General features: G+C 44.7%; 1 protein-coding gene across 1 annotated transcript in view; it reads right to left on the reverse strand.

Annotated features, from left to right (window-relative positions):
- Positions 1-15,755: 15,755 nt before the first annotated feature.
- The window catches only part of ICE1 (interactor of little elongation complex ELL subunit 1), a 58,873-nt gene continuing 54,679 nt past the window's right edge, over positions 15,756-19,949 (reverse strand). The window contains exon 20 of the mRNA XM_007451657.1: positions 15,756-15,937. Coding sequence (XP_007451719.1) covers positions 15,756-15,937 — 182 coding nt within the window. The remainder of the gene's footprint in view (positions 15,938-19,949) is intronic.

Below are 19,949 nucleotides of genomic sequence, written 5' to 3' on the forward strand. Positions count from 1 at the left end.
CCCCCCCCCCCCCAGGGCTGCAGGCTGGAATGTAAGGCAGGGGTTCTGTGTTGCCATCTTCTTTGGGAAACTTCAGTCTTTGCTCTTGGGGCTTCAACTGATTGGATGAGGCCCACCCACACTATTAAGGGTAATCTCCTTTACTTAAAGTCAATTAACTGTAGATGTTAATCACATCTAGAAAGTACCTTCACAGCAAGAGGTATACTGGTGTTTGACCAAAGAAACAGCACAGCCTAGCCAAGCTGACACCTAAAGTAAACAACCCCAGCTGGCATCTATTCCCTTCTTTCTGGAACTCCATCAGGATGAATAGTCATCTTTTTCCAGAGAGCAACCATGCTGCTGGGTCAGCTACCTCACTGTCCATGGACCAGAGAGATCCGTGGTGGTAGGAGATCACAGAGGGAGGAGCATGGTTTCTTACTTTCCCTCTAGAAATTTCCTTGTGAAGGCAACTTCAGGTTTCAGGCCTGCTCTCTCAGACAGGGGGTGGCAAAATGATCCAAATTCACACAAGGAAGATATTTTTTTGAATATAATTTACACACATTGACATGCTCAGATATCAAGTAGAGTATTCCATGAGGTTCTATGAATATTACGAAGGCACAGAGCACTTTCACCAGCATACATCTGCTGCCTCACCTTCCCAGTTCCTCCCTCCCACCCAGAAACCATGGGTCTCTTGCTTATTCTAGACATTTATACCTATTGAATTATACAGTAAGTGCTTTTCCGTTTGGCTTATTCCAGTCATCCTATTATTCTGAGAGTTACACCTGTTACATGCTTATCAGTCATCTATTCCTTTTTTAAAATTTTTCACTGAGTACTAATCAACTGTATGAACAAGCAGAGCTTATCCATTCTGTTGATCAACCGTCCAGGTTTGACAGTTATAAAAGTCTTATAAGAGGTTTTGCATGGACATAAATACACATTTATTTTGCACACACACCAGGAGTGGAATTACTAGGTCATAGAAATAGATTTAACACTTCGAGAAACTGAAACTTTGCCAAAATGGCTGTATGTTTCACAGTCCCGCCAACATGTGCAGGGTCTGGCTGCCCCAGAGCTGTTCCAGATTTGCTGTGGTCAACCCTGTGCATTTTACACATTCTAATGGAGCATGTGGTAACACCTCATTGGGTTTTTAATGTACATTTGCTTGGTGATTAATGAAGTTGAACAGTTTTTCATGTGCTTATTGACCACTTATATACCTTCTTTTGTGAAGTGGCTGTGTGCCCTTACCTCTTAAAATTGGGCTGTCTCCTTGTTATTGAATTTCAGCAGTTCTTTATATATTCTGGATACAAATACTTTGTTTTATGAACATATTCTCACAGTCTGTGACTTGCTTTCTTATTTTATTGATAATGTTTTATGATGAAGAACTTTTGTGTATTTGATGAAGTCTAATTTATCATTTTTGATTTTATGATCACACCTTTTGTCTCACAAGAAATGTTTTCTTACCTCAAGGTCACAAATATATTCTTCTATGTTTTTTGTTTTGTTTTGTTTTAGGCTTTACATTTAGGTCTGTAATTTGTCTCAAATAGGTTTTTGCTTGGAGTGAAATAGTGACATGTTATTTTTTGCTTTTGTGTTTGTTTGTTTGTTCTGTTGGACCTCACACAAGCACATTTCAGACCCTGATTTACAAGGTGTTAATATTAGCAACAATAAAATCTTTCCCCAATTCGGCTATGAACACAAGTTTTGACAAGTGGCTTTAATACACCTGGGAGCATTAGGTGACCTCACAAGAGCCAACTCCTCTTCTTGCATTTTTAAGCTTCTCTGCCTGGGACCCCTCTGACTTACCAACCATATTTATTTATCACTGGCAGACTCCTACTGTCAAAAGAGCACTTCTTTTCACTCCTCCTGTGTGTAGCATAGCATGTGTGACAGACTCCAGATGGTATTACCTCCCTTGATTTTTTTCTCTCTCTACTTGTTTTAAATTATGAAATTTACTATTCACAGATACATATGTACAATTCCAAGAATACACATTCACATTGATAAGGTCTTTTAAATTTATACAAATTTGTACATTTTTGGTGCTCTTCATTGCTTCCTACAGATTTGGAGTTGAATCTGATATAATTTTTCTTTAGCCTGAAGAAATTATTTTGGTATTTCTTGTAGAGAAGTTCTGATGGGGAGAAATTCTCTTAACTTTCATCTCTAAAAATGGGTTTATTTTGCCTCCAATTTTTTAAATTAATCTTTTCTTTTTGAGAAAATAGTAGATTCACATGCAATGGTAAGAAATAGAGAGAGATTTCATACATCCTTTACTCAGTTTCCTCCAATGATAATATCTTACAAAACTACAGTACAATATTATAACTAAGATATCAGCACTAATGCAATCAATATACAGACTATAAGGATTTCTCGTGTTGCTCTTTTTAGTAACTTCTCTCTCCTCTCTGCCTCCATCAGTGACCCTTGGTAACAACTATTCTGTCTCCCCAGTTTATAATTTTGCCATTTCAAGACTGAAATTATTGGATGGAACAGTTTGAGATTGCTTTATCTTTATTTTTAAGGCTATTTTTGTAAGATATGGAATTATAGGTTGACATTTGTTTATGAGTGAGATATGTGTGTGTGTGTGTTAGTGTGTGTATGTCCTTTGTATTTTTCCAGATCAGTGTTTCCTGAGCTTTTTGGATTTGTGGGTTGATGTCTTCCATCAATTTTAGACCATTCTCAGCAAATATCTAATTAAATATTTCTTCTGCTCTCTTTTTTCCTTCTTGGGCTCCAATTACAGATATGTTGGACCATTTGATATTGTCCCATAAATTAAGACACTCTTATCTATTCTGTTTTCTGGGTTTTTTTTTGTTGTTGTTGTTGTTTGTTTGTTTAGTTATTTTTTATTTTTTTCCCTTCAATTCACCCATCCTCAAGTTCACTCATTATTTCCTCTGCTGAGTCATTCTGTTATTAAAACCAATAAAATATTTATTTCTGATACTCTATTTCTCATTCCTAGAATTTCTCGTTGATTCATTTTTGTAGTTTCTTTGTGTCTGCTGAAATTCACCGTCTCCTTATCCATACTGCACACTTTTTCTAATAGATCATTTAGCATATTTCTAGTTATTTTAAAGCTCCTGTCAAATAATTTCAACATCTCAGCCACCTACAATTCTACTTCTATTAACTGTTTTCTTTCTTCGTCATGAGATGTTAGAACAATAAAGTCTAAAGTAAATAATATTTCCCTTTAGAAAAGAGTTTTTTCTTGTGTCAGGTCACTGGTTTGGAGTGATGGAGTAAATTTGTTCTATAGTTAAACTGGATCTGAGCTTTTGGGCAAGTTTAGTTTGTTTCAGTTCACTACTAGCTACAGATATTTTGAGAGTCAGCTCAGAATTTTCCCTTCTGCAATGCTCTAGGTGTGAATGCTACCAAGATTCCCCAAATTTATTCATATTTTCCACCAGCTTTCCATGCCATGATGGATCTCTCTCTGATTTACAACTCAACTGACAGCTTTGTACATTGTTGGAGAGTTCCCTTTGCTTTCTGGTCCAACCACAGGCTTTTGGACACTTGTGAAGACTCTGTTCTGCCTGGAATGCCTTGGAGGGATTCCTTTCAGCTTTCCTGTCCCACCTGTAGCTATTATCAGTGGAAAACCTGAAGTGTTTTGGAGAGTGGCGGATTCTCTCAGGTCTCTTGCTTATGCCCAGACCTTGGCAGCTGAAAATTCAGGATGCCTTTGGCTGACTTATCTCAGTTCTCCTCTCCTTTTGTAGCTTCATCCTCAGCTCTCTGACTGGTTTAGAAAGACGGTGACTCTGTGGCTTATACATCTTGTTTGGGTTATTGAGAACAACAGTCTCTTGTCATTTTCTACCTTCTAACCAAAGAGACATCTTCCACATCTCTTACCTTCTGTTTTCTCTCATTTTGTCTCTCTGAGTTGTTTTCTGGGTAATTTTATTCAGAACAATCTTATACCAATATCTCATCATTTGTAACTAACCTGACTTTATCCTGTCCTTTGGCTTTGTACTTGGAATACACACATGTGTACGTATCTGTATCTTTTTGTTTTTAGAAGTTCTATTTTATTCTTCATCAAATCTGCTGCCTCATAAATTTTCATAATCTCTTTTTCTTTTGTCATACTTTTATATTGCCCTATTATTTCTTTAAACATATTAAAGACAATAATTTTGTGTATTCTAAACCTGATAAATAAAATATATACAAACTCCATAAATCTGACTTCAAACAGAGTTTGTGGTTTCTGGAAATTCTCACTAGTGGAGTGGGTTTTTTTCTCATCTGTTTAATAATTTTGTCCGCATGAGTATGAATTCATGCTCCTTGGAACTTTATCTGTGGGGAGTCTTCAAAAATGGGGTTTAAAAAGAACTTTTCTCTAATAAGGATACACATTTGCCTTTTCCAGGAGCTTTAGTACTACTGAATTGGAAGCACTGTCAACTAATTTGGAGGGATTGAGGCCACATTCCTGCCTAAGTTCCCATGAGTACAGGCCTTTGGATAGAAATTCTCATGCAAGATTGTGTGTGTGTGTGTGTGTGTGTGTGTGTGTGTGTATGTGTGTGTGTGGTTCTTCCTGTTCCTCCCATAGCTAGGATGGTGGGGGTTGGGGGGAAGGGCGGGTTTCAATTCCTACTTTCTCCTTCTGTGGATTTTTCCTTGGCTTGACCCGAAGCTTCCTGGGTTTATGGGGTGGGATTGTCAGTGATGTGACCACATTCTTCTGGCCCCTGGCCTTGTCTCCTTTGACCTTCCTCATGGCCCATAAACCTCAATCTCATTTACCATCCGAGACTGGTTTCCTCCCACCAGGTGCCATCCAGGCTGATGCCCCAGTGATCCCTACCCCCATGGATTTGTTCCCTGTCCTTTATGACTTTCAGGAGATTCCCTTATTTTCTGCTGGCTCAAATGGGCATTATATTTTAAATATTTGATTCAACATTTTTAGTTGTGCTACTTGTCTGCAATTCTGCAGGATTCCCTCTTTATCCTCTATTTCAGCCCTGCTCTCCTGCCAATGAATGGGTCTGTTTGCAGTTTCCAGGGGCCCTCAGGAGCCATATTTTGAAAGCACACTTCAGGATTTGGATAAGTGTGGGGAGATGTGTGTCCTTATCGGATAAGGTAGTTACACGCTCATCTGGATATCCACCAAGCAGACCTTCCAAAAGGGAAAGCCTGCTCCTTCCTCAAGCCACTGGCCCATTCTGACTTTAAAAATATCATGTGAAAGTGATTCTCATATTAGTCTTTATTTTGGTAACTGTAAATGTTGACATGAATGTAGATATTGCTAAGTTGAAAAGTAAATGCATCATTACTACAAACTTATTTTTACTGTTTTAATTCTCATACAAGCCCTTATGATTTAAAGAACAGTGCTTAACACTTATTTCTAATTTTAAGTTAATTGTTTGGCAGAAATATATACTTTTAAATAATGACTAGACATTGTCTGGTGTTAATTGTTCTTGTAGACTTTTGTGAGTAAAAGGTTGAATAAGTCTGTGCAAGCTTAATAATTTAGAAGGGAAGTGCATAATCAAAGCTGTAATTACACAGAAATGTTGTGAGATAGTCTGGGGTAAAATCTATCTGATAAAGTAGAAGTAACTGTGAAGTCTTAAAATGTGCTGTTTTCCCTTGCTGCAGAGAAGAAACCTCACGTGTGGATACAAACAATGGGGCAGTGAGCCAGCGGCATCGGCATGGACGTTGAAAACCAGGTGGGTTCTAGGCTAAAGCCAGAGACCTGGTTTGCATCCTACCTCTGCTGCTGCCAGCTCTGTCCCACCAGGGCCCTGGCACCATGGATCGGGTGAGATGGGTCGTGGTGAAGTCACTGCAGAGACCTCTGTGGGGACAATGGCTGTGTCCTGGGCTGGGGAGCAGGGGAGGCTGATAGTGCTCCTGCTGCCGGGCAGCTAACTGTCCTGCTCTACCGGCCAGGGTATGCACCAGCATCTTTCTTCTTCCAGGAGATGCCAAGACGAGGCAGGAGATACATGGGCCCCAGGATGAGCCGCTAGAGTTTGTCCCCTGGAGACAGATACTCCAAGATGAACATAACAGCAGGAGGATAATAGGAGGAGCTGAGCCCTGCCCAGATAAAAGATAAAAGACCACATATTCCTCATTCTCAAAGTCAAGGGGACCTTTCCGACTACACACGTGCAGAAAGACTCCTTGAAGGTCAAAAGGGAAGGGGCACCACCCCATAGTAGGTGATGTCAGCCTTCCCATAGGCCTCTGTGCTGGAATCCATCTTGGCTAAGACAGCACATGCACACAGGGGAGGACCCTGAGATAAACCACATATGGACTCAGAACCAGGCAAAGCAAGATGCTTGGCCAGAGTAAACCCAGAAGAAATGTCCCATAAACGTGATTCAAACTACCACGAGGGCACGACTCTCTGAGCCCACCCGTGTGAGTCTATTCACAGGTACTCTTTTCCTCCTAATAAACACTTCACTTGTTTCACTACTTTCCATCTCTTTGTGGAAATTCATTTCTACACAGCTGACAGGCCAGGGCCTTGTCACTGGCCACTGTCCTTAGTGGCCTGGTGGCTAGGATTCAGCGCTCTCACTGCTGCGGCCTAACTTCAATCTCTGGCTGGGGAACTGAAATCCTGCTTCAAGCCGCTGCAGGCCGAGGCCACCCAAGATCAAAGAGACAACGAAGTGGCCTTAAACCAAGTCTGACCTTTCTGCCACCTTTGTCACGTCTGCTCAGTCTAACATGGTGAAACACATGATCTGGGATGCAGGAAACATGCTTCATCCCTGGACATTGGAGACCTCACAGGATGCTAGAAGCAGCCTCAGGTTCCTACAGTTCTACTTAGTGCTCTTTGCAAGCCCACATCCACAGATGCTGAGGTCACCATGCCTGCCTGAGCCTATGGAGATGGCAGTGCCTGACTTTCAAGCAGGCCCCCAGGAATTCAGAGATACAGTATTCCTCTGTTTTAAAAAATAGTAGTTTGTCTTGACAAACTACCAAGTAAAACTTTTAAAAACTTAATCAAATAAAATTAGTGGCACATAACTGCTTCAATAGTTAACAAAGAATATTGTGATATCCATGTATGAACTTGAACATTTAAAGCAAATTCTCACTCCCCACCCCCCGAAAAAAACCACCCAGATACAACAACAAGAAAACAATAAAGGCAGATGCAAGCGATCAAAATAATGTCATTCCAATGGTGAGCAATTACTAATGGTGTCAACTAACAAACCATCAGGATCCTACTGGAATTACTGACTGAAACAAAGAGATGTCTCCAAGGCTGAATGTCTCCTGAGCTCAGATTCTCATTATCTGCATGGGCAGTTTTAGGGGCGTTGTCTGTATTTTCTATAGAAAAAAGTTTTGAGTCCTGCAAAATTTCTTGGGGGACTCATAAAAATATCATTTATGGTATACCTGGCTTGTTTCTACTACACTGAGACAAAAGACAAGTCCCAGGGGTGCAAAGAGCCAAGTGAAGTCACAGAAGAATACAGACATTCCAGACTCAGCCTCCATGTGAGAATCCACATCAGTAATCCCGGGTGAGTTGCACTGTGGTCAGGTTAAAAGGGAAGGGTGCAATTTCTCATTGCTTTCTCAAAACTTCTGTGCTGGAGGCCCCTTCCCAGGTCCCTCAGAAGCATTGCCACCACCAGTGGATGCAGCCTTTGCCTCCGTGGAAGTTTCCTCCTTACAAGACACCAGGAGCACATTTTGGTTCCTGTGAAATCTACCTTGATGTCCTTCTGTTTCTTTTATCTCCTAAACCCGTGTTTCTGTGTCTGGGCGGAGGAGGTCCTTGGGATGGGTGGAGGGTCCTGTGCTCACGACCAAGAGCCCCCTGCCGGGAAGGTCAGGCAGCTGTCCGTCCCCAGGTTGGAGGGGAGCAAGGGAACGATATCAATGTGTTTTCCATTGAAAACACTTGCATGGGATTAAAGAGAAAAAAATAAAAATAAAAATCAACTTGAGGAGCCAGCACAAGGGTTTTCTTCTTTTAAGATTTCTTTCTCCCTCTCCTTTCTCTCCACTTGGTCAGAGCGTGGAATTTGAGTGGAAAGGAATGCCAGGGAAGGACAAAATGTAAAGCTCAACCTGTGAATTAAAACAAATCGTTCATGGTAACATTTCCTTTTTCTAAGGTGCATTAAAAATGGGATGCACAGCTAAAGAAAGCCAGAAAACAAGAACGTGAACTTACACTTTCTGAAATTGTATTTACCTTACTTTAGTTTTTCCAATGTATTTCTATTTAGAAATTAAAGTTATGCATTGCAAAACTGCATCAAAATCCAGAAAACTCACTTCCCCATCACTAAACAAATAGGTTTATAAACAGAAAGACACATTAAAAATATTATTCCGGATGATTGCCAAGGTGATAGGAGATAAATTTCAGTCCCTTTAAAAATACAAATAGGAAAGGTCGAGTGAATGCTTTTAAAATTCTATTTTCTGCTCCACTGCTGATTTAACAGACAGATTTTCAATATGCAAATAAAGGCTGGTCCTCAGTCACAGACATTCCTAGAGGTTAGACCCTGAGTTGCCTTTTCCTCCTTCCCTGAAGGCGGCTCTCCAGTTCAACTCAGGTTCCCTGAGTCTCAGGCAGGAAGAGCAGCTATAAACTGACCTGCAGGAGGCGCTACTCACATTTCAGAAAGCACTTCTTCAGCACTTTAAGGCGGGATAGGGGTTGTGTTTGGTTTTCTTGGTTTCTCGGCCGATGACACGGCTTCAGAGCAGATATCATGAGTCTGGAGAATGGCTGTCACCACAACAGAACACAAGTCCGCTTTTCTAGATGCTTCCACACTAACAAGGCTCCGGAGGAAGCAAGCACCCTACACTGGCAGGTTCTCCTCAATATCCCCAGGGTGATGGGAAAGCAGAAACTTGAGACAAGTCCTGCCAGCCTTTGGATCATTGATGGGAGCATCCCAAAATGATGGCAGCTCGGGATCAGAGGCCCCTTGACCTTCCTCTGCCTGCAGGGATGGGGGCTGGCAAGGGGCTCCACTTAAGCAAAAAATAACCCTGCAGGCTAAATGTCTCTTTGTGAAAACTCTATCCTCTTTCTCTGGGAACTTATTTTTTTCCCCAAAGGTGAAGCAATGGTTGGAAAACATATAGGGATACAGGCCAGGAGACCTTTCTCCTGCAGAAGGACACCGAAACTAACGCCCAGTCTTCCTATGAAGGATGTTTCTGGAGTCACGCGTGGGTTGCCCAAGCACTTGCAAATGTGACTGTTGTCTTCTATGAAAAAGTCCTGATTACCCGCTGGTGGCTGATGGGGGGCCTATGTGGGGCTTTGTCCAGCGCACATGGGGCATGTTCCCAGCTGCTGAGAGACTCGTTGGGCAAGGTGCCCTGGGCAGGGCAGAGGACCTGGCACTCGGGTTTAGGGCCTTATCTTGTCTGTTGCCTCCCACCCCCAGGGCCCTCCTGAGTCCACGTGACCAAGGTGCCTTCAATACAGCAGGAGCAGAGCAGTAAACGACAGACAGCATCTCAGGGTCCCTAGTGACACAAGGGTACCTTACCATGAACGCACTGATTGCCCTAAACCCCAATCCCTGAAACATCACAAGGTGTTTTTTTCTTCAAGAACTGTCACAAAACTTTAAATGTGACCGTTACTTAAAAATCTGTATGGTTACCTCCTTTCAGGTTTTGCTGCGTTTTTATTAAGGACAGTTTTAAGAATCTAACTGATGCTGCAGGCTTGGACTTTGTTCATGAAACAAACACCCACGGAGTTAGGAGCTGAAGTGTTCAGGCCGCCTGGGGTGACAGCTGGGTGGAGACCCAACAGCACTGCCTGACGACCCTTCCCCGGAGCTTCTCCTCCCGCGGGGGGACAAGGGGACAGCAGCCCCAAAGCTCTCCCTTCCCCACGCCTTCCACCCTTGGGGACAACTTCCCGAGTGGAAATGCACTCAGGAGACAAGGCAAGCGCCTGAGTTTGTTCACCTCGGGGGCCATCAGAAGGAGCAGAGCAGGGGCTTCCCTGGTGGCGCAGTGGTTGAGAATCTGCCTGCCAGTGCAGGCGACACGGGTTCGAGCCCTGGCCCGGGGAGATGCCACATGCCGCGGAGCAACTAAGCCCATGCGCCACAGCTACTGAGCCTGAGCTCTAGAGCCTGTGAGCCACAACTACTGAAGCCCGCACACCTAGAGCCCATGGTCCGCAACGAGAGAAGACGCTGCAATGAGAATCCCGCGCACCACAACGAAAAGTAGCCCCTGCTCGCCGCAACTAGAGAAAGCCCGCACGCAGCAACGAAGACCCAACAGTCAAAAATATATTAATTAATTAAAAAAAAAAAGGGGGGCGGGCAGAGCAGGTGTGGCCCGTGACGTTCCTGTTCCTCCAGCCAGAGCTGGGCCCGGGGTCTCTGGAAGGAAGCCCAGAGCCTGGTCACAGAGCTGTCTGGGGAAGCAGGGCCTGCGGGATGGTGCAGAGGGGGACGGACATTCCAGTGTGTGGACTGTTTTAATGTTTAATTTACTACATGCATACAAAACTAGCATGAAAACATTAAATAAAATAAACATACTGGAATACAATTTAAGCTATTAAAGTGGATACTTAATAGTACAAATTTACATATAAAAACATGGCAATCAAGAGGGGGCCTTCTGTGAACGCAAAGGGCGGGGTGAGGTTGAGGTTCACTTCTTCTGCCCCCATTCTCCTCTTTTGAGTTTTGTCAGTTGAACACTCACAGTTTAGGGTGAGATTATCTCAGAGCAGCAATCAATGGCTATTTGTTAGGAAAAAATAATATTCTTAAAGATGACATAAAAAATGAAAAAGAAAAAATGGCGGGGACTAGATTCAGTTCCAGATGGTGGAAGGCAGTTAACATGCTCACCTCCTCTGCTTCCTAAATCTCCACTGAAATCGACCAGGACGGGGACAATGGGGGAGGCTGCCTGGAGAGCGGACAACTGACCTGCGATCAGTGCAGCTGGGAAAGCAGAGGTGGCAGGCACCCAGGGCAGGGCAGGCTCCCCGGCTGCAGGGAGCATGCCTCTCCCTAGAGGTTGGTACACACCCAACAACCCAGTTTGGCACCCAGTGGGTCCAGGGTGAGGCCGTGCCCTTTGAGAACCACTGGTCTGGGGATCAGCCCGCCAGGCATCCCCTCTCCCTGTCACCCAGGGCACAGCCCCAGACAGGTGCAAGGCAGCATCACCTTTCCCAGCAGGACAGCAGAGGCCCCTAAGGCAGGAAGCCCTGATCCTAAAGCCCTTCACAAACGCCCAAAGTCCCTCATAAAAGGAAGCAGCTGCTTCCATTTTTATAAAACTGAATCAACCATCTCCCACCACCACTCTTCACGCACAATTCTTTGTCTACATCGTTAGAACTGTTCAGCTGTGCTGAGCAAACTGATTGCAATACAGTGACGGCTCTTTAATTCATAAAAATAATCCGAGCACACGAAGACAGAAATGTCACACTATAAAAGTAGGTCTTCCTTAAAATTCTCTGTAGAGGCAAGAAAAGGAACCTCATGTTTGTTTCACAATCACAACAAGCACACTGAATTTCTCTGAGAAAGTGTCAGGCAAATTAAGGAAAAAAGAGAGGGAAGTGTTTAGGGTAATGGCTCTGTCTTACTTTCCCAAGTCCCCTAAATTCCTAGAACACTCTTCAGGGAGACCTCTGTGGCATCGTTGGCACTGGTCAGGCAGGTTGATTAGACTCCCATTTATGATTCTCTGTACTATGGTTCTAGGAATGCTATTTGTAAAGAACTGAGCACGTTCCAGTTGGGCAGGTGACTTAATCAGGCCCGTGTCACAGAACCTCCCACCTACTGTCACTATCACCCACCTGCCACTTGTTTATTCATTTATTTATTTTTGGTCAAAGCATTTTGTTTTAGGATCGTTAGAAAATATCCAGGAAGGAATCTGACCAAACTGGAAAAGTATTTGCTTCTATTTTGGGGGGGTGGGGTATTATTGTGCTCTTGAATTCCATCAGCTTTACAAGTCACCCTTTCCACACATCTTCTCCCACTTACTTCTGGAGATAAGGGGCCTGGGCAGTAAAATGAACTCCGTTCGAAGCCCACGGCATGAATGGAGAGCTGTCCTCCTGAGTGCCGGCTGCAGACAGGAGGGCCTTTGCGTCCTGGACCTTGTTGCTCACGGTGGGACCACAGCGCCCTCTCACGACGCCACGCTGCTCGTTCCACTCCAGGCACAAACCCCTTCAGGTCTCCATTAATACCGTAAATTTGTGAGTTACGCCGTCACATCCTCTCTTAAAAAACAAAGTAAGCAATGTGACCAAGTATTCTCAGTGGGGTAGGGGGGGATTACAGCCTGAAGTGTCACCTCCAGGCTGATTTGTGCTCGGAAGGAAAAGCTGGGGCCTCCCTAGGAGGTGCATGGGGACAAGATGTCCGTTAAGGTCACTAGCCACGCAGCTCTACGCCGTCCGCACCGCCCGCTCCTCGGGCCCCCGAGTTATGTGAGCGTCTGCAGGAACAGAGGGCCAGGCCCGGGCCAGGCTGCCTGCCACGTGCGGGACCCAGCCAGGAGGCCAGGGCCCCTGTGCCTTCTGGGTGCACAGACTGACGCCAGCCTAAAGCCCCACCCCACTACAGGTTCAAATGTTTACCTACCTTTGTGCATGCGTGCGTGTGTTTTTTGTTGTTTTGGTTTTGTTTTTGTTTTTTGGGGTACGCAGGCCTCTCACTGTTGTGGCCTCTCCCGTTGCAGAGCACAGGCTCCGGACGCGCAGGCTCAGCGGCCATGGCTCACGGGCCCAGCCGCTCCGCGGCATGTGGGATCTTCCCGGACCGGGTCATGAACCCGTGTCCCCTGCATCGCCAGGCGGACTCTCAACCACTGTGCCACTAGGGAAGCCCGTGTGTGTGTGTGTTTGATAAAACTCTACAACCATGTTCTGCCCGGGGACCAAAAACTAAATTTAACCGCAGCTTAAAATTGTTTCACCCTCTGAGAGTGACGCAGCACGACAGGCAAGCTCAGGCCTGTGTATTAAATTCAGGACCGGATGCTGACATGTAAGCTCCATGCATCCTCGTGGGCAAGGAATGGCAGCCGGCAGCCAATGTCAGGTGCCACCTACCCTCCACCAATTAAGAACACCTCAAACTGCTGAGGTTAAAAAAACGTTCTGAATCCTGTGACAAATCTATTCACTAGGCAAATATACCCCCCAAACTGCGTCTGCAGACCTGCTCTCTCTCCCCTACCCCCTTTCACCCCGCAACCCTCCCCAAGCCCATCGTTTGTGGGAAACGCTCACCAGTCTCACCGCCACCCACAGGAAGCAGAATCCAACCACTGGCCACCCCCTTGCTCACCGACCTCGCAGCCTCAAGCAGCTCAGGGACCAGCTGCCTGCCTTCTTGCCTCCCTGACTCGGGCAAGGTAGCAGGAGCCGAGGTGCTTGGCCACCACCTCCTGCCCTACCGGGCGTTTCTCCCTCCACCCTCCCCCACACATCTTCAAATTACACGACCTGCCAAGTGAGGGAGGCTATCTTCCTCCCCAGGTGACCATACGCTTTAAATAACCTCCAAATTCAATCAGCTTCCTAGCTTGTGTCCTCACCTTGCCCGATCTTGACTTCCGCCTGTAAAGGATCCCTGCCACCTCCACTTGGATGTCTCACGTCCCAGACACACGCCTAGGACGTGTGACTCCTACCACCAATCCCGGAGCTCCTGTCCCTAAGCCCAGGTGCTGTGGGAACCCTGATTCCTATCTGCCCATCACCCCCAGTTCACGAACTCAGCATTGATCCCACCTCCATGACCCGTGTGGCATCCATCCACCCCGATGGTCTGCATGGCCACCAGCGTCAAACCCCAGCCTCCTGACACATCTGCTTCCCGCCCCGCCCTTCTCCTGCCCTGTGTCACAGAACAGCCCTGTGAACCGTGACACCTGCTCCAATCTCCCTAGGAGCGTGACCGAGCCCAGGGTTGACCAGGTCCCAGTGACTGGCAGTTACCTGTGTCACTGAACAAAGGACGCTCACCCACTTACACAGTATGTTCTGGCCATAGTGGCCTCCTGCCCACACACGGCAGGCTCTTCCCCTCTCGGAGCCGGCGCACCTGTCTGGGAGGGATGTGTTCCAGGGTCCCCTCCTTTCAAGGTGGGCTCCCTTCTCTCGGGTCCTAGCTCACGTGTTACTTCCTCGGAGGGACCCTCCTTGACTAACAGAAAGAGAGGAGTCTCCCTGCTATTCTTCTGCAGATCGCTACATCTCCCTCACCGCACTTAAACCCCAAATTTGGACTGTTGATTTATTGGGGTGACTGTGTAGGGTTCTCTCTACCAACAGATCACAGGCCTTTGAGAACCTGGCCGTGACTTTCTTCACCAGCTCCTCCCAGCAAGGCCCTGGGACAGAGCACAGGCCCAAGAGACAGAGGTAGAAAGAGGGAACACACCAACAAAAAGCATCCAAAGGGCAAGGCAGAGTTGTTTACAAATCTCAGTTTGTTATAATTACTTAAAAAACAGGAGGAAGAAGTAACAAATTACTTGTCAAATGTGATTTTTAAAGGGTAGCAACTGTAGCTAAACAAAGACATCCAATACTGAGGGCCAACCAGCACTTATCTGATATCTGCTCTCACTAAGAGCACCTGGGAGAGCACTCAAACCCGATTACATCCGGGCAATCCACCACGCCTCCGTCCAGGAGGGAGGTCCCTCTGGCAGGCCGCTCTCCTCTGTCTTTGGTTGGCACTGACTATTTGGTTCATCGTTGGTTGGAGCAGAAGTAAGGCCAGGTGTCACTCTTTACGGATCAGGACAATCGTGTGCATGGCTTACTTTTATTTTTTATTATAAAAAACACATACAAGAGTTTTAAGAAATGATGAATATAAGACAAATCAGGACCACGGTGAGTTATTAAACCCATTTTCTATGTACAAATACTAAAATTCCGAAAGTGGAATATCATCAAATGTGAGACACATTATAGGCTGTCCATATATACACGGCACATGCAGAGACCGGCCCGCACTCGGCTGCGTCTGTATGTACACGGCGAGGTACGAACACCCGCGGTGACCTCTATCCTCAGCTCTCCTTTTCCTGATACATAGTTAAATATTTGCAAGGAACTTTAGAGATCTGAAGAAATGCATTAAAGGAAGTTCTAAAGGCTCTCCCTGTTTATTTACTCTGGTCAGCTGCACTCTATACCTTGAGAGGAGCTCTGTAGCCCAACTCCAGCTAAGACGGTGGAAGAGTCTTCGAGGAGCACTGTTTTAGCCTCCTCATCTTTTCCTAGTCAGTCATTTGGGCGCAAAGTCCAAAACTGGCTCAGGAACCAAATCAATGTTTTTACATTAAATTCATTACAAAATGCCACTCAATTTTTAAAAGCGACTAAAAGGACACTTTCTGCAGCAAAAAAGGGCTAAGTTCAAGTTTTTGTTGTTTGACCAAGACACAACAAATTACAATCCATGTCATGTGATCACAGCAGCCATAAGTGAAATGTGTGAGGTTTAGGGAAAGCAGCCACTGCTTCCTTCTCCGCCCCCAGCACTTGTATCTCCCTGACGTCTCTCTCTGGAACCTCGGTTTGCACCCTGGAAGCTGACTGATCTATCTCCACTCGAGCAACGGGAAGGCACTTCTCTGGGCACAGCACGGGGCAGTCAGCCACACTCCTCCGTACACAGAGCGCTGACCTCCTCTAGGGAGCTAAGCACTGCGGAGGGGATGCGGTGAGAGGTCTCTGTGCACCAGGCTTCCAGGATCTTGGAGATCTCCGCTGGGTTGCTGGGACTCAAGTCACACAGAGCGTACACGGCTGCCAGCTGGATACCCCATGGTATGTCTGAAAAGAATTTCCACATCAGTCACCACACAAGAAAATCTTCATTATGCAAAATGTTAATGTTGTTGATCTAATAAAATACTATTCAACAAATACTTTCTTCCAGCAATGAAAAGTAAATATTAAAAAAAAAAACAACACAATGAAAAAGTTCATTTAAATCCCCTCTGCAAATGGAAAACAAAAACAAAAACAAAGCAAAACACTGCACAGCTCTCTACAGGTTCCTGGTGCTGCCTGTACCCAGAGGACGATGAGCTGCAGTAGGGGCACAGGACCTGAAGCGCCTGCCCTCTCATGATCAGTGCTAAGCTTTCCAAAGTGGTCCTGGAAGGATCACACCCTCATGTTTAAGTTTTAGTAAAATGTGGGTCCCAAAGCATTTGTCAAATAAATGACTCCATTATACCCCCGGAAGTGTTTATAAGTGGACTTTGGAAATGAAAAACATGATGAAATGAGAGCAAGTGAAAAACTAATTTTTAGTATGTAGTATAGCATATACTATATACTCTTACACACTAGATTATATGACTATTGATCATGGCATTTAATTGTAGACTATAGCTAGATTAGAGATTATGGTGTATTAGAGTTCTCATTAAGTATAAGTTCATGGAGTTAATTCAAATTTAATTTAGTTCAATTTTAGTTAAATTCACTTCAGTCATTTAGTTAAAAAATTTAGGAGTTATTTCATTAAAACTTATTATTAACTATATACTGTTAGTGATGCAATGCCCAATAGGGAAAACTACTAGTATTTAAAAATAAATATCACAAAACCCACACATTCAAATGTTAATGCTGTAGATGTAAATAGTACTACAGCAGCTTTAAAATTACATTCCCTGGGCCTCCCTGGTGGTGCAGTGGTTAACAATCCACCTGCTGATGCAGGGGACACGGGTTCGATCTCTGGTCTGAGAAGATCCCACATGCTGCAGAGCCACTAAGGCCATGAGCCACAACTACTGAGCCTGTGCTCTAGAGCCCGCGAGCCACAACTACTGAGCCCCTGAGACACAGCTACTGAAGCCCGCGCACCTAGAGCCCGTGCGCCGCAACAAGAGAAGCCACCGCAATGAGAAGCCCGCACACCGCAAGGAAGAGTAGCCCCCACTCGCCACAACTAGAGAAAGCCCATGCACAGCAATGAAGACCCAACGCAGCCAAAAAAAAAAAAAAAAAAAAATTAAAATTTAAAAAATATGTTCCCCTTATCTACATGGTAATTAGAGAAGCATAGAGAAGGGCACATAGTAAAGACTTAAAGTCAAACAGTAAGAGTTTTACACAGGGATTTAAAAATAATTATAAGAGCATGTGCACTGTGTAGGCTCTGGACTTGGGCAGCCTGGCTGTGACCTGGTGGAGCTAACCAGCGCCAGGCCTCCAGCAAAGTATGCTTCTTGCAGGGTGTTAGCTTCCTGTGCATAGAACGAAGTCAACGTTCAAGCCCTGGAGGGCCAGCCCCAGAAGGTCACCTTGGTGACCCCGTGCTGCTCTGTGGGACAGGGCCTAACCCAGAGCAAGCCTAGTGCAAGGCCCTCTCGCTCCTCCCAGCAGGAGGGCCACACTGTTGCCAGGAAATGTCCACCCGGCATCTGTGGCGAGACAACCCGTCGGCCACTCCCTGGCTACTCTCTGATGACAACACACAGTCTAGACGGTAAGAGTACATTTTCAGGGCCGTTACCTCAGCAGCTATTCTAAAATCAAAGAAGACAAAAGTTCTCATTAGCTCAACCTGCCACACCTCACCCTGAAAGCAGAAGACAACCTACATGTTAAGATCATCTCGGATGTAAATTTCAGATGTCACCATGTGTTTCTGATAGAAACTGTATAACTGCATTACTCCTTTTGTTTTAATTTTTTTTTTATTGGAGTACAATCGCTTTACAATGTTGTGTTAGTTTCTGCTGTACAATGAAGTGAGTCAGCTATATGTATACATGTATCCCCTCCCTCCTGGACCTCCCTCCCACCCCCTCATTACACCCATCTAGGTCATCACAGAGCACCAAGCTGAGCTTCCTATGCTTTAGAGCATGTTTCCACTAGCTATTTTATACATGGTAGTGTATATATGTCTTTCCTAATCTCTCAATTTGTCCCACCCTCTCCTTCCCCCCATGTCCACATGTCCGTTCTCTACGTCTGCGTCTCTATTCCTGCCCTGCAAATAGGTTCATCTGTACCATTTTTCTGGATTCCGCATATAAGCATTAATATATGACATTTGTTTTTCTCCTTCTGACTTACTTCACTGTGCATGACAGACTCTAGGTCCATCTACATCTCTACAAATGACCCATTTTCATTTGTTTTTATGGCTAATATTCCATTGAATACATATACATGTACCACATCTTCTTTATCCATTTGTCTGTCGTTGGACATTTACATTGTTCCATGTCCTGGCTATTGGAAATAGTGCTGCAGTGAACACTGGGGTGCATGTGTCTTTTTGAATTATGGTTTTCTCTGGGTATATGCCCAATAGTGGGATTGCTGGGTTGTATGGTAATTCTATTTTTAGTTTTTTAAGGAACCTCCATACTGTTCTCCATAGTGGCTGTATCAATGTACATTCCCACCAAAGAGTGCAAAAGGGTTCCCTTTTCTCCACACCCTCTCCAGCATTTACTGTTTGTAGATTTTTTGATGATGGCCACTCTGATCAGTGTGAGGTGATACCTCATTGTAGTTTTGATGTGCATTTCTCAAATAATTAGTGATGTTGAGCATCCTTTCATGTGCCCCTTGGTCATCTGTATGTCCTCCTTGGAGAGATGTCTATTTAGGTCTTCTGCCCATTTTTTGATTGGGTTGTTTGTGTTTTTGATATTGAGCTTTATGAGCTGTTTGTATATTTTGGAGATTAATCTTTTGTCTGTTGCTTCATTTGCAAATATTTTCTCCCATTCTGAGGGTTGTCTTTTTGTCTTGTTTATGGTTTCCTTTGTTGTGAAAAAGGTTTTAAGTTTCATTAGCTCCCATTTATTTGGTTTTGTTTTTATTTTCATTACTCCAGGAGGTGGGTCAAAAAAGATCTTGCTGTGGTTTATGTTTGTGTCAGAGTGTTTTTCCTATATTTTCCTCTAACAGTTTTACAGTGTCTGGTCTTACATTTAGAACAAAAAATTTTACATTTTGTATGCAAACACAAAAGACCATGAACAGCTAAAGCAATCTTGAGAAAAACATGGAGCTGGAGGAATCAGGCTCCCTGACTTCAGACTATGCAACAAAGCTACAGTAATCAAGACAATATGGTACTGGCACAAAAACAGAAATATAGATCAATGGAACAGGATAGAAAGCCCAGAGATAAATCCACACACACATGGTCACCTAATTTCTGAAAAAGGATGCATTACTCCTTGATTGCATAACATTCAAATAAAAATGAGACTCATCACTTCAAAGGGTTACTTTTGAGTTTTAATCTCTTCCCACAAAGGAATAAGAATATAAAATTACATGCTCTGAGGTATACAAATGAAAAGGAAACCACTACTATGAAGACTGGCTCACAAAATGCCTCCAGTTTCCAAGTTCTCTGGGGATGCTAAGTACTCAGTGATACCCAGGCCACACTGGGGTCGCTGCTTCACACGTGTGACCGCACTTGGTCATCATGACACAACTTCAGCCAGGCCTCTGCAGGCAGCTGAGGCTGAGTCACTGGTCGGAGGTCACAGGACAGCATGAAGATAGTACTGACAGTTTCTGAGACAGAACATCGGCACCAGGACAATAAGAGAGTTTCCTCTTCCTTAGGGATGCACTGCCCAACAGGGCGAGCGGCTACCACTGAAACAACAGGAAACCCACACACGTTCAAATGCCAGTGCTGAGAATGCAGGCAGAGTGTGGCTTCATGATCAAACTCCTCACCCCCAAGCACTGAGAGATGCACAGAGCATGGCACGTAGTAAGAACTCAAAACAGATTTAATAAGAGGAATGCAAATGATTTAAAAATAATTATAATAAACAAAAGT

Source organism: Lipotes vexillifer, unplaced genomic scaffold (genome assembly GCF_000442215.2).
Source record: "Lipotes vexillifer unplaced genomic scaffold, Lipotes_vexillifer_v1.1 scaffold1463, whole genome shotgun sequence".
NCBI lineage: Eukaryota > Metazoa > Chordata > Mammalia > Artiodactyla > Lipotidae > Lipotes > Lipotes vexillifer.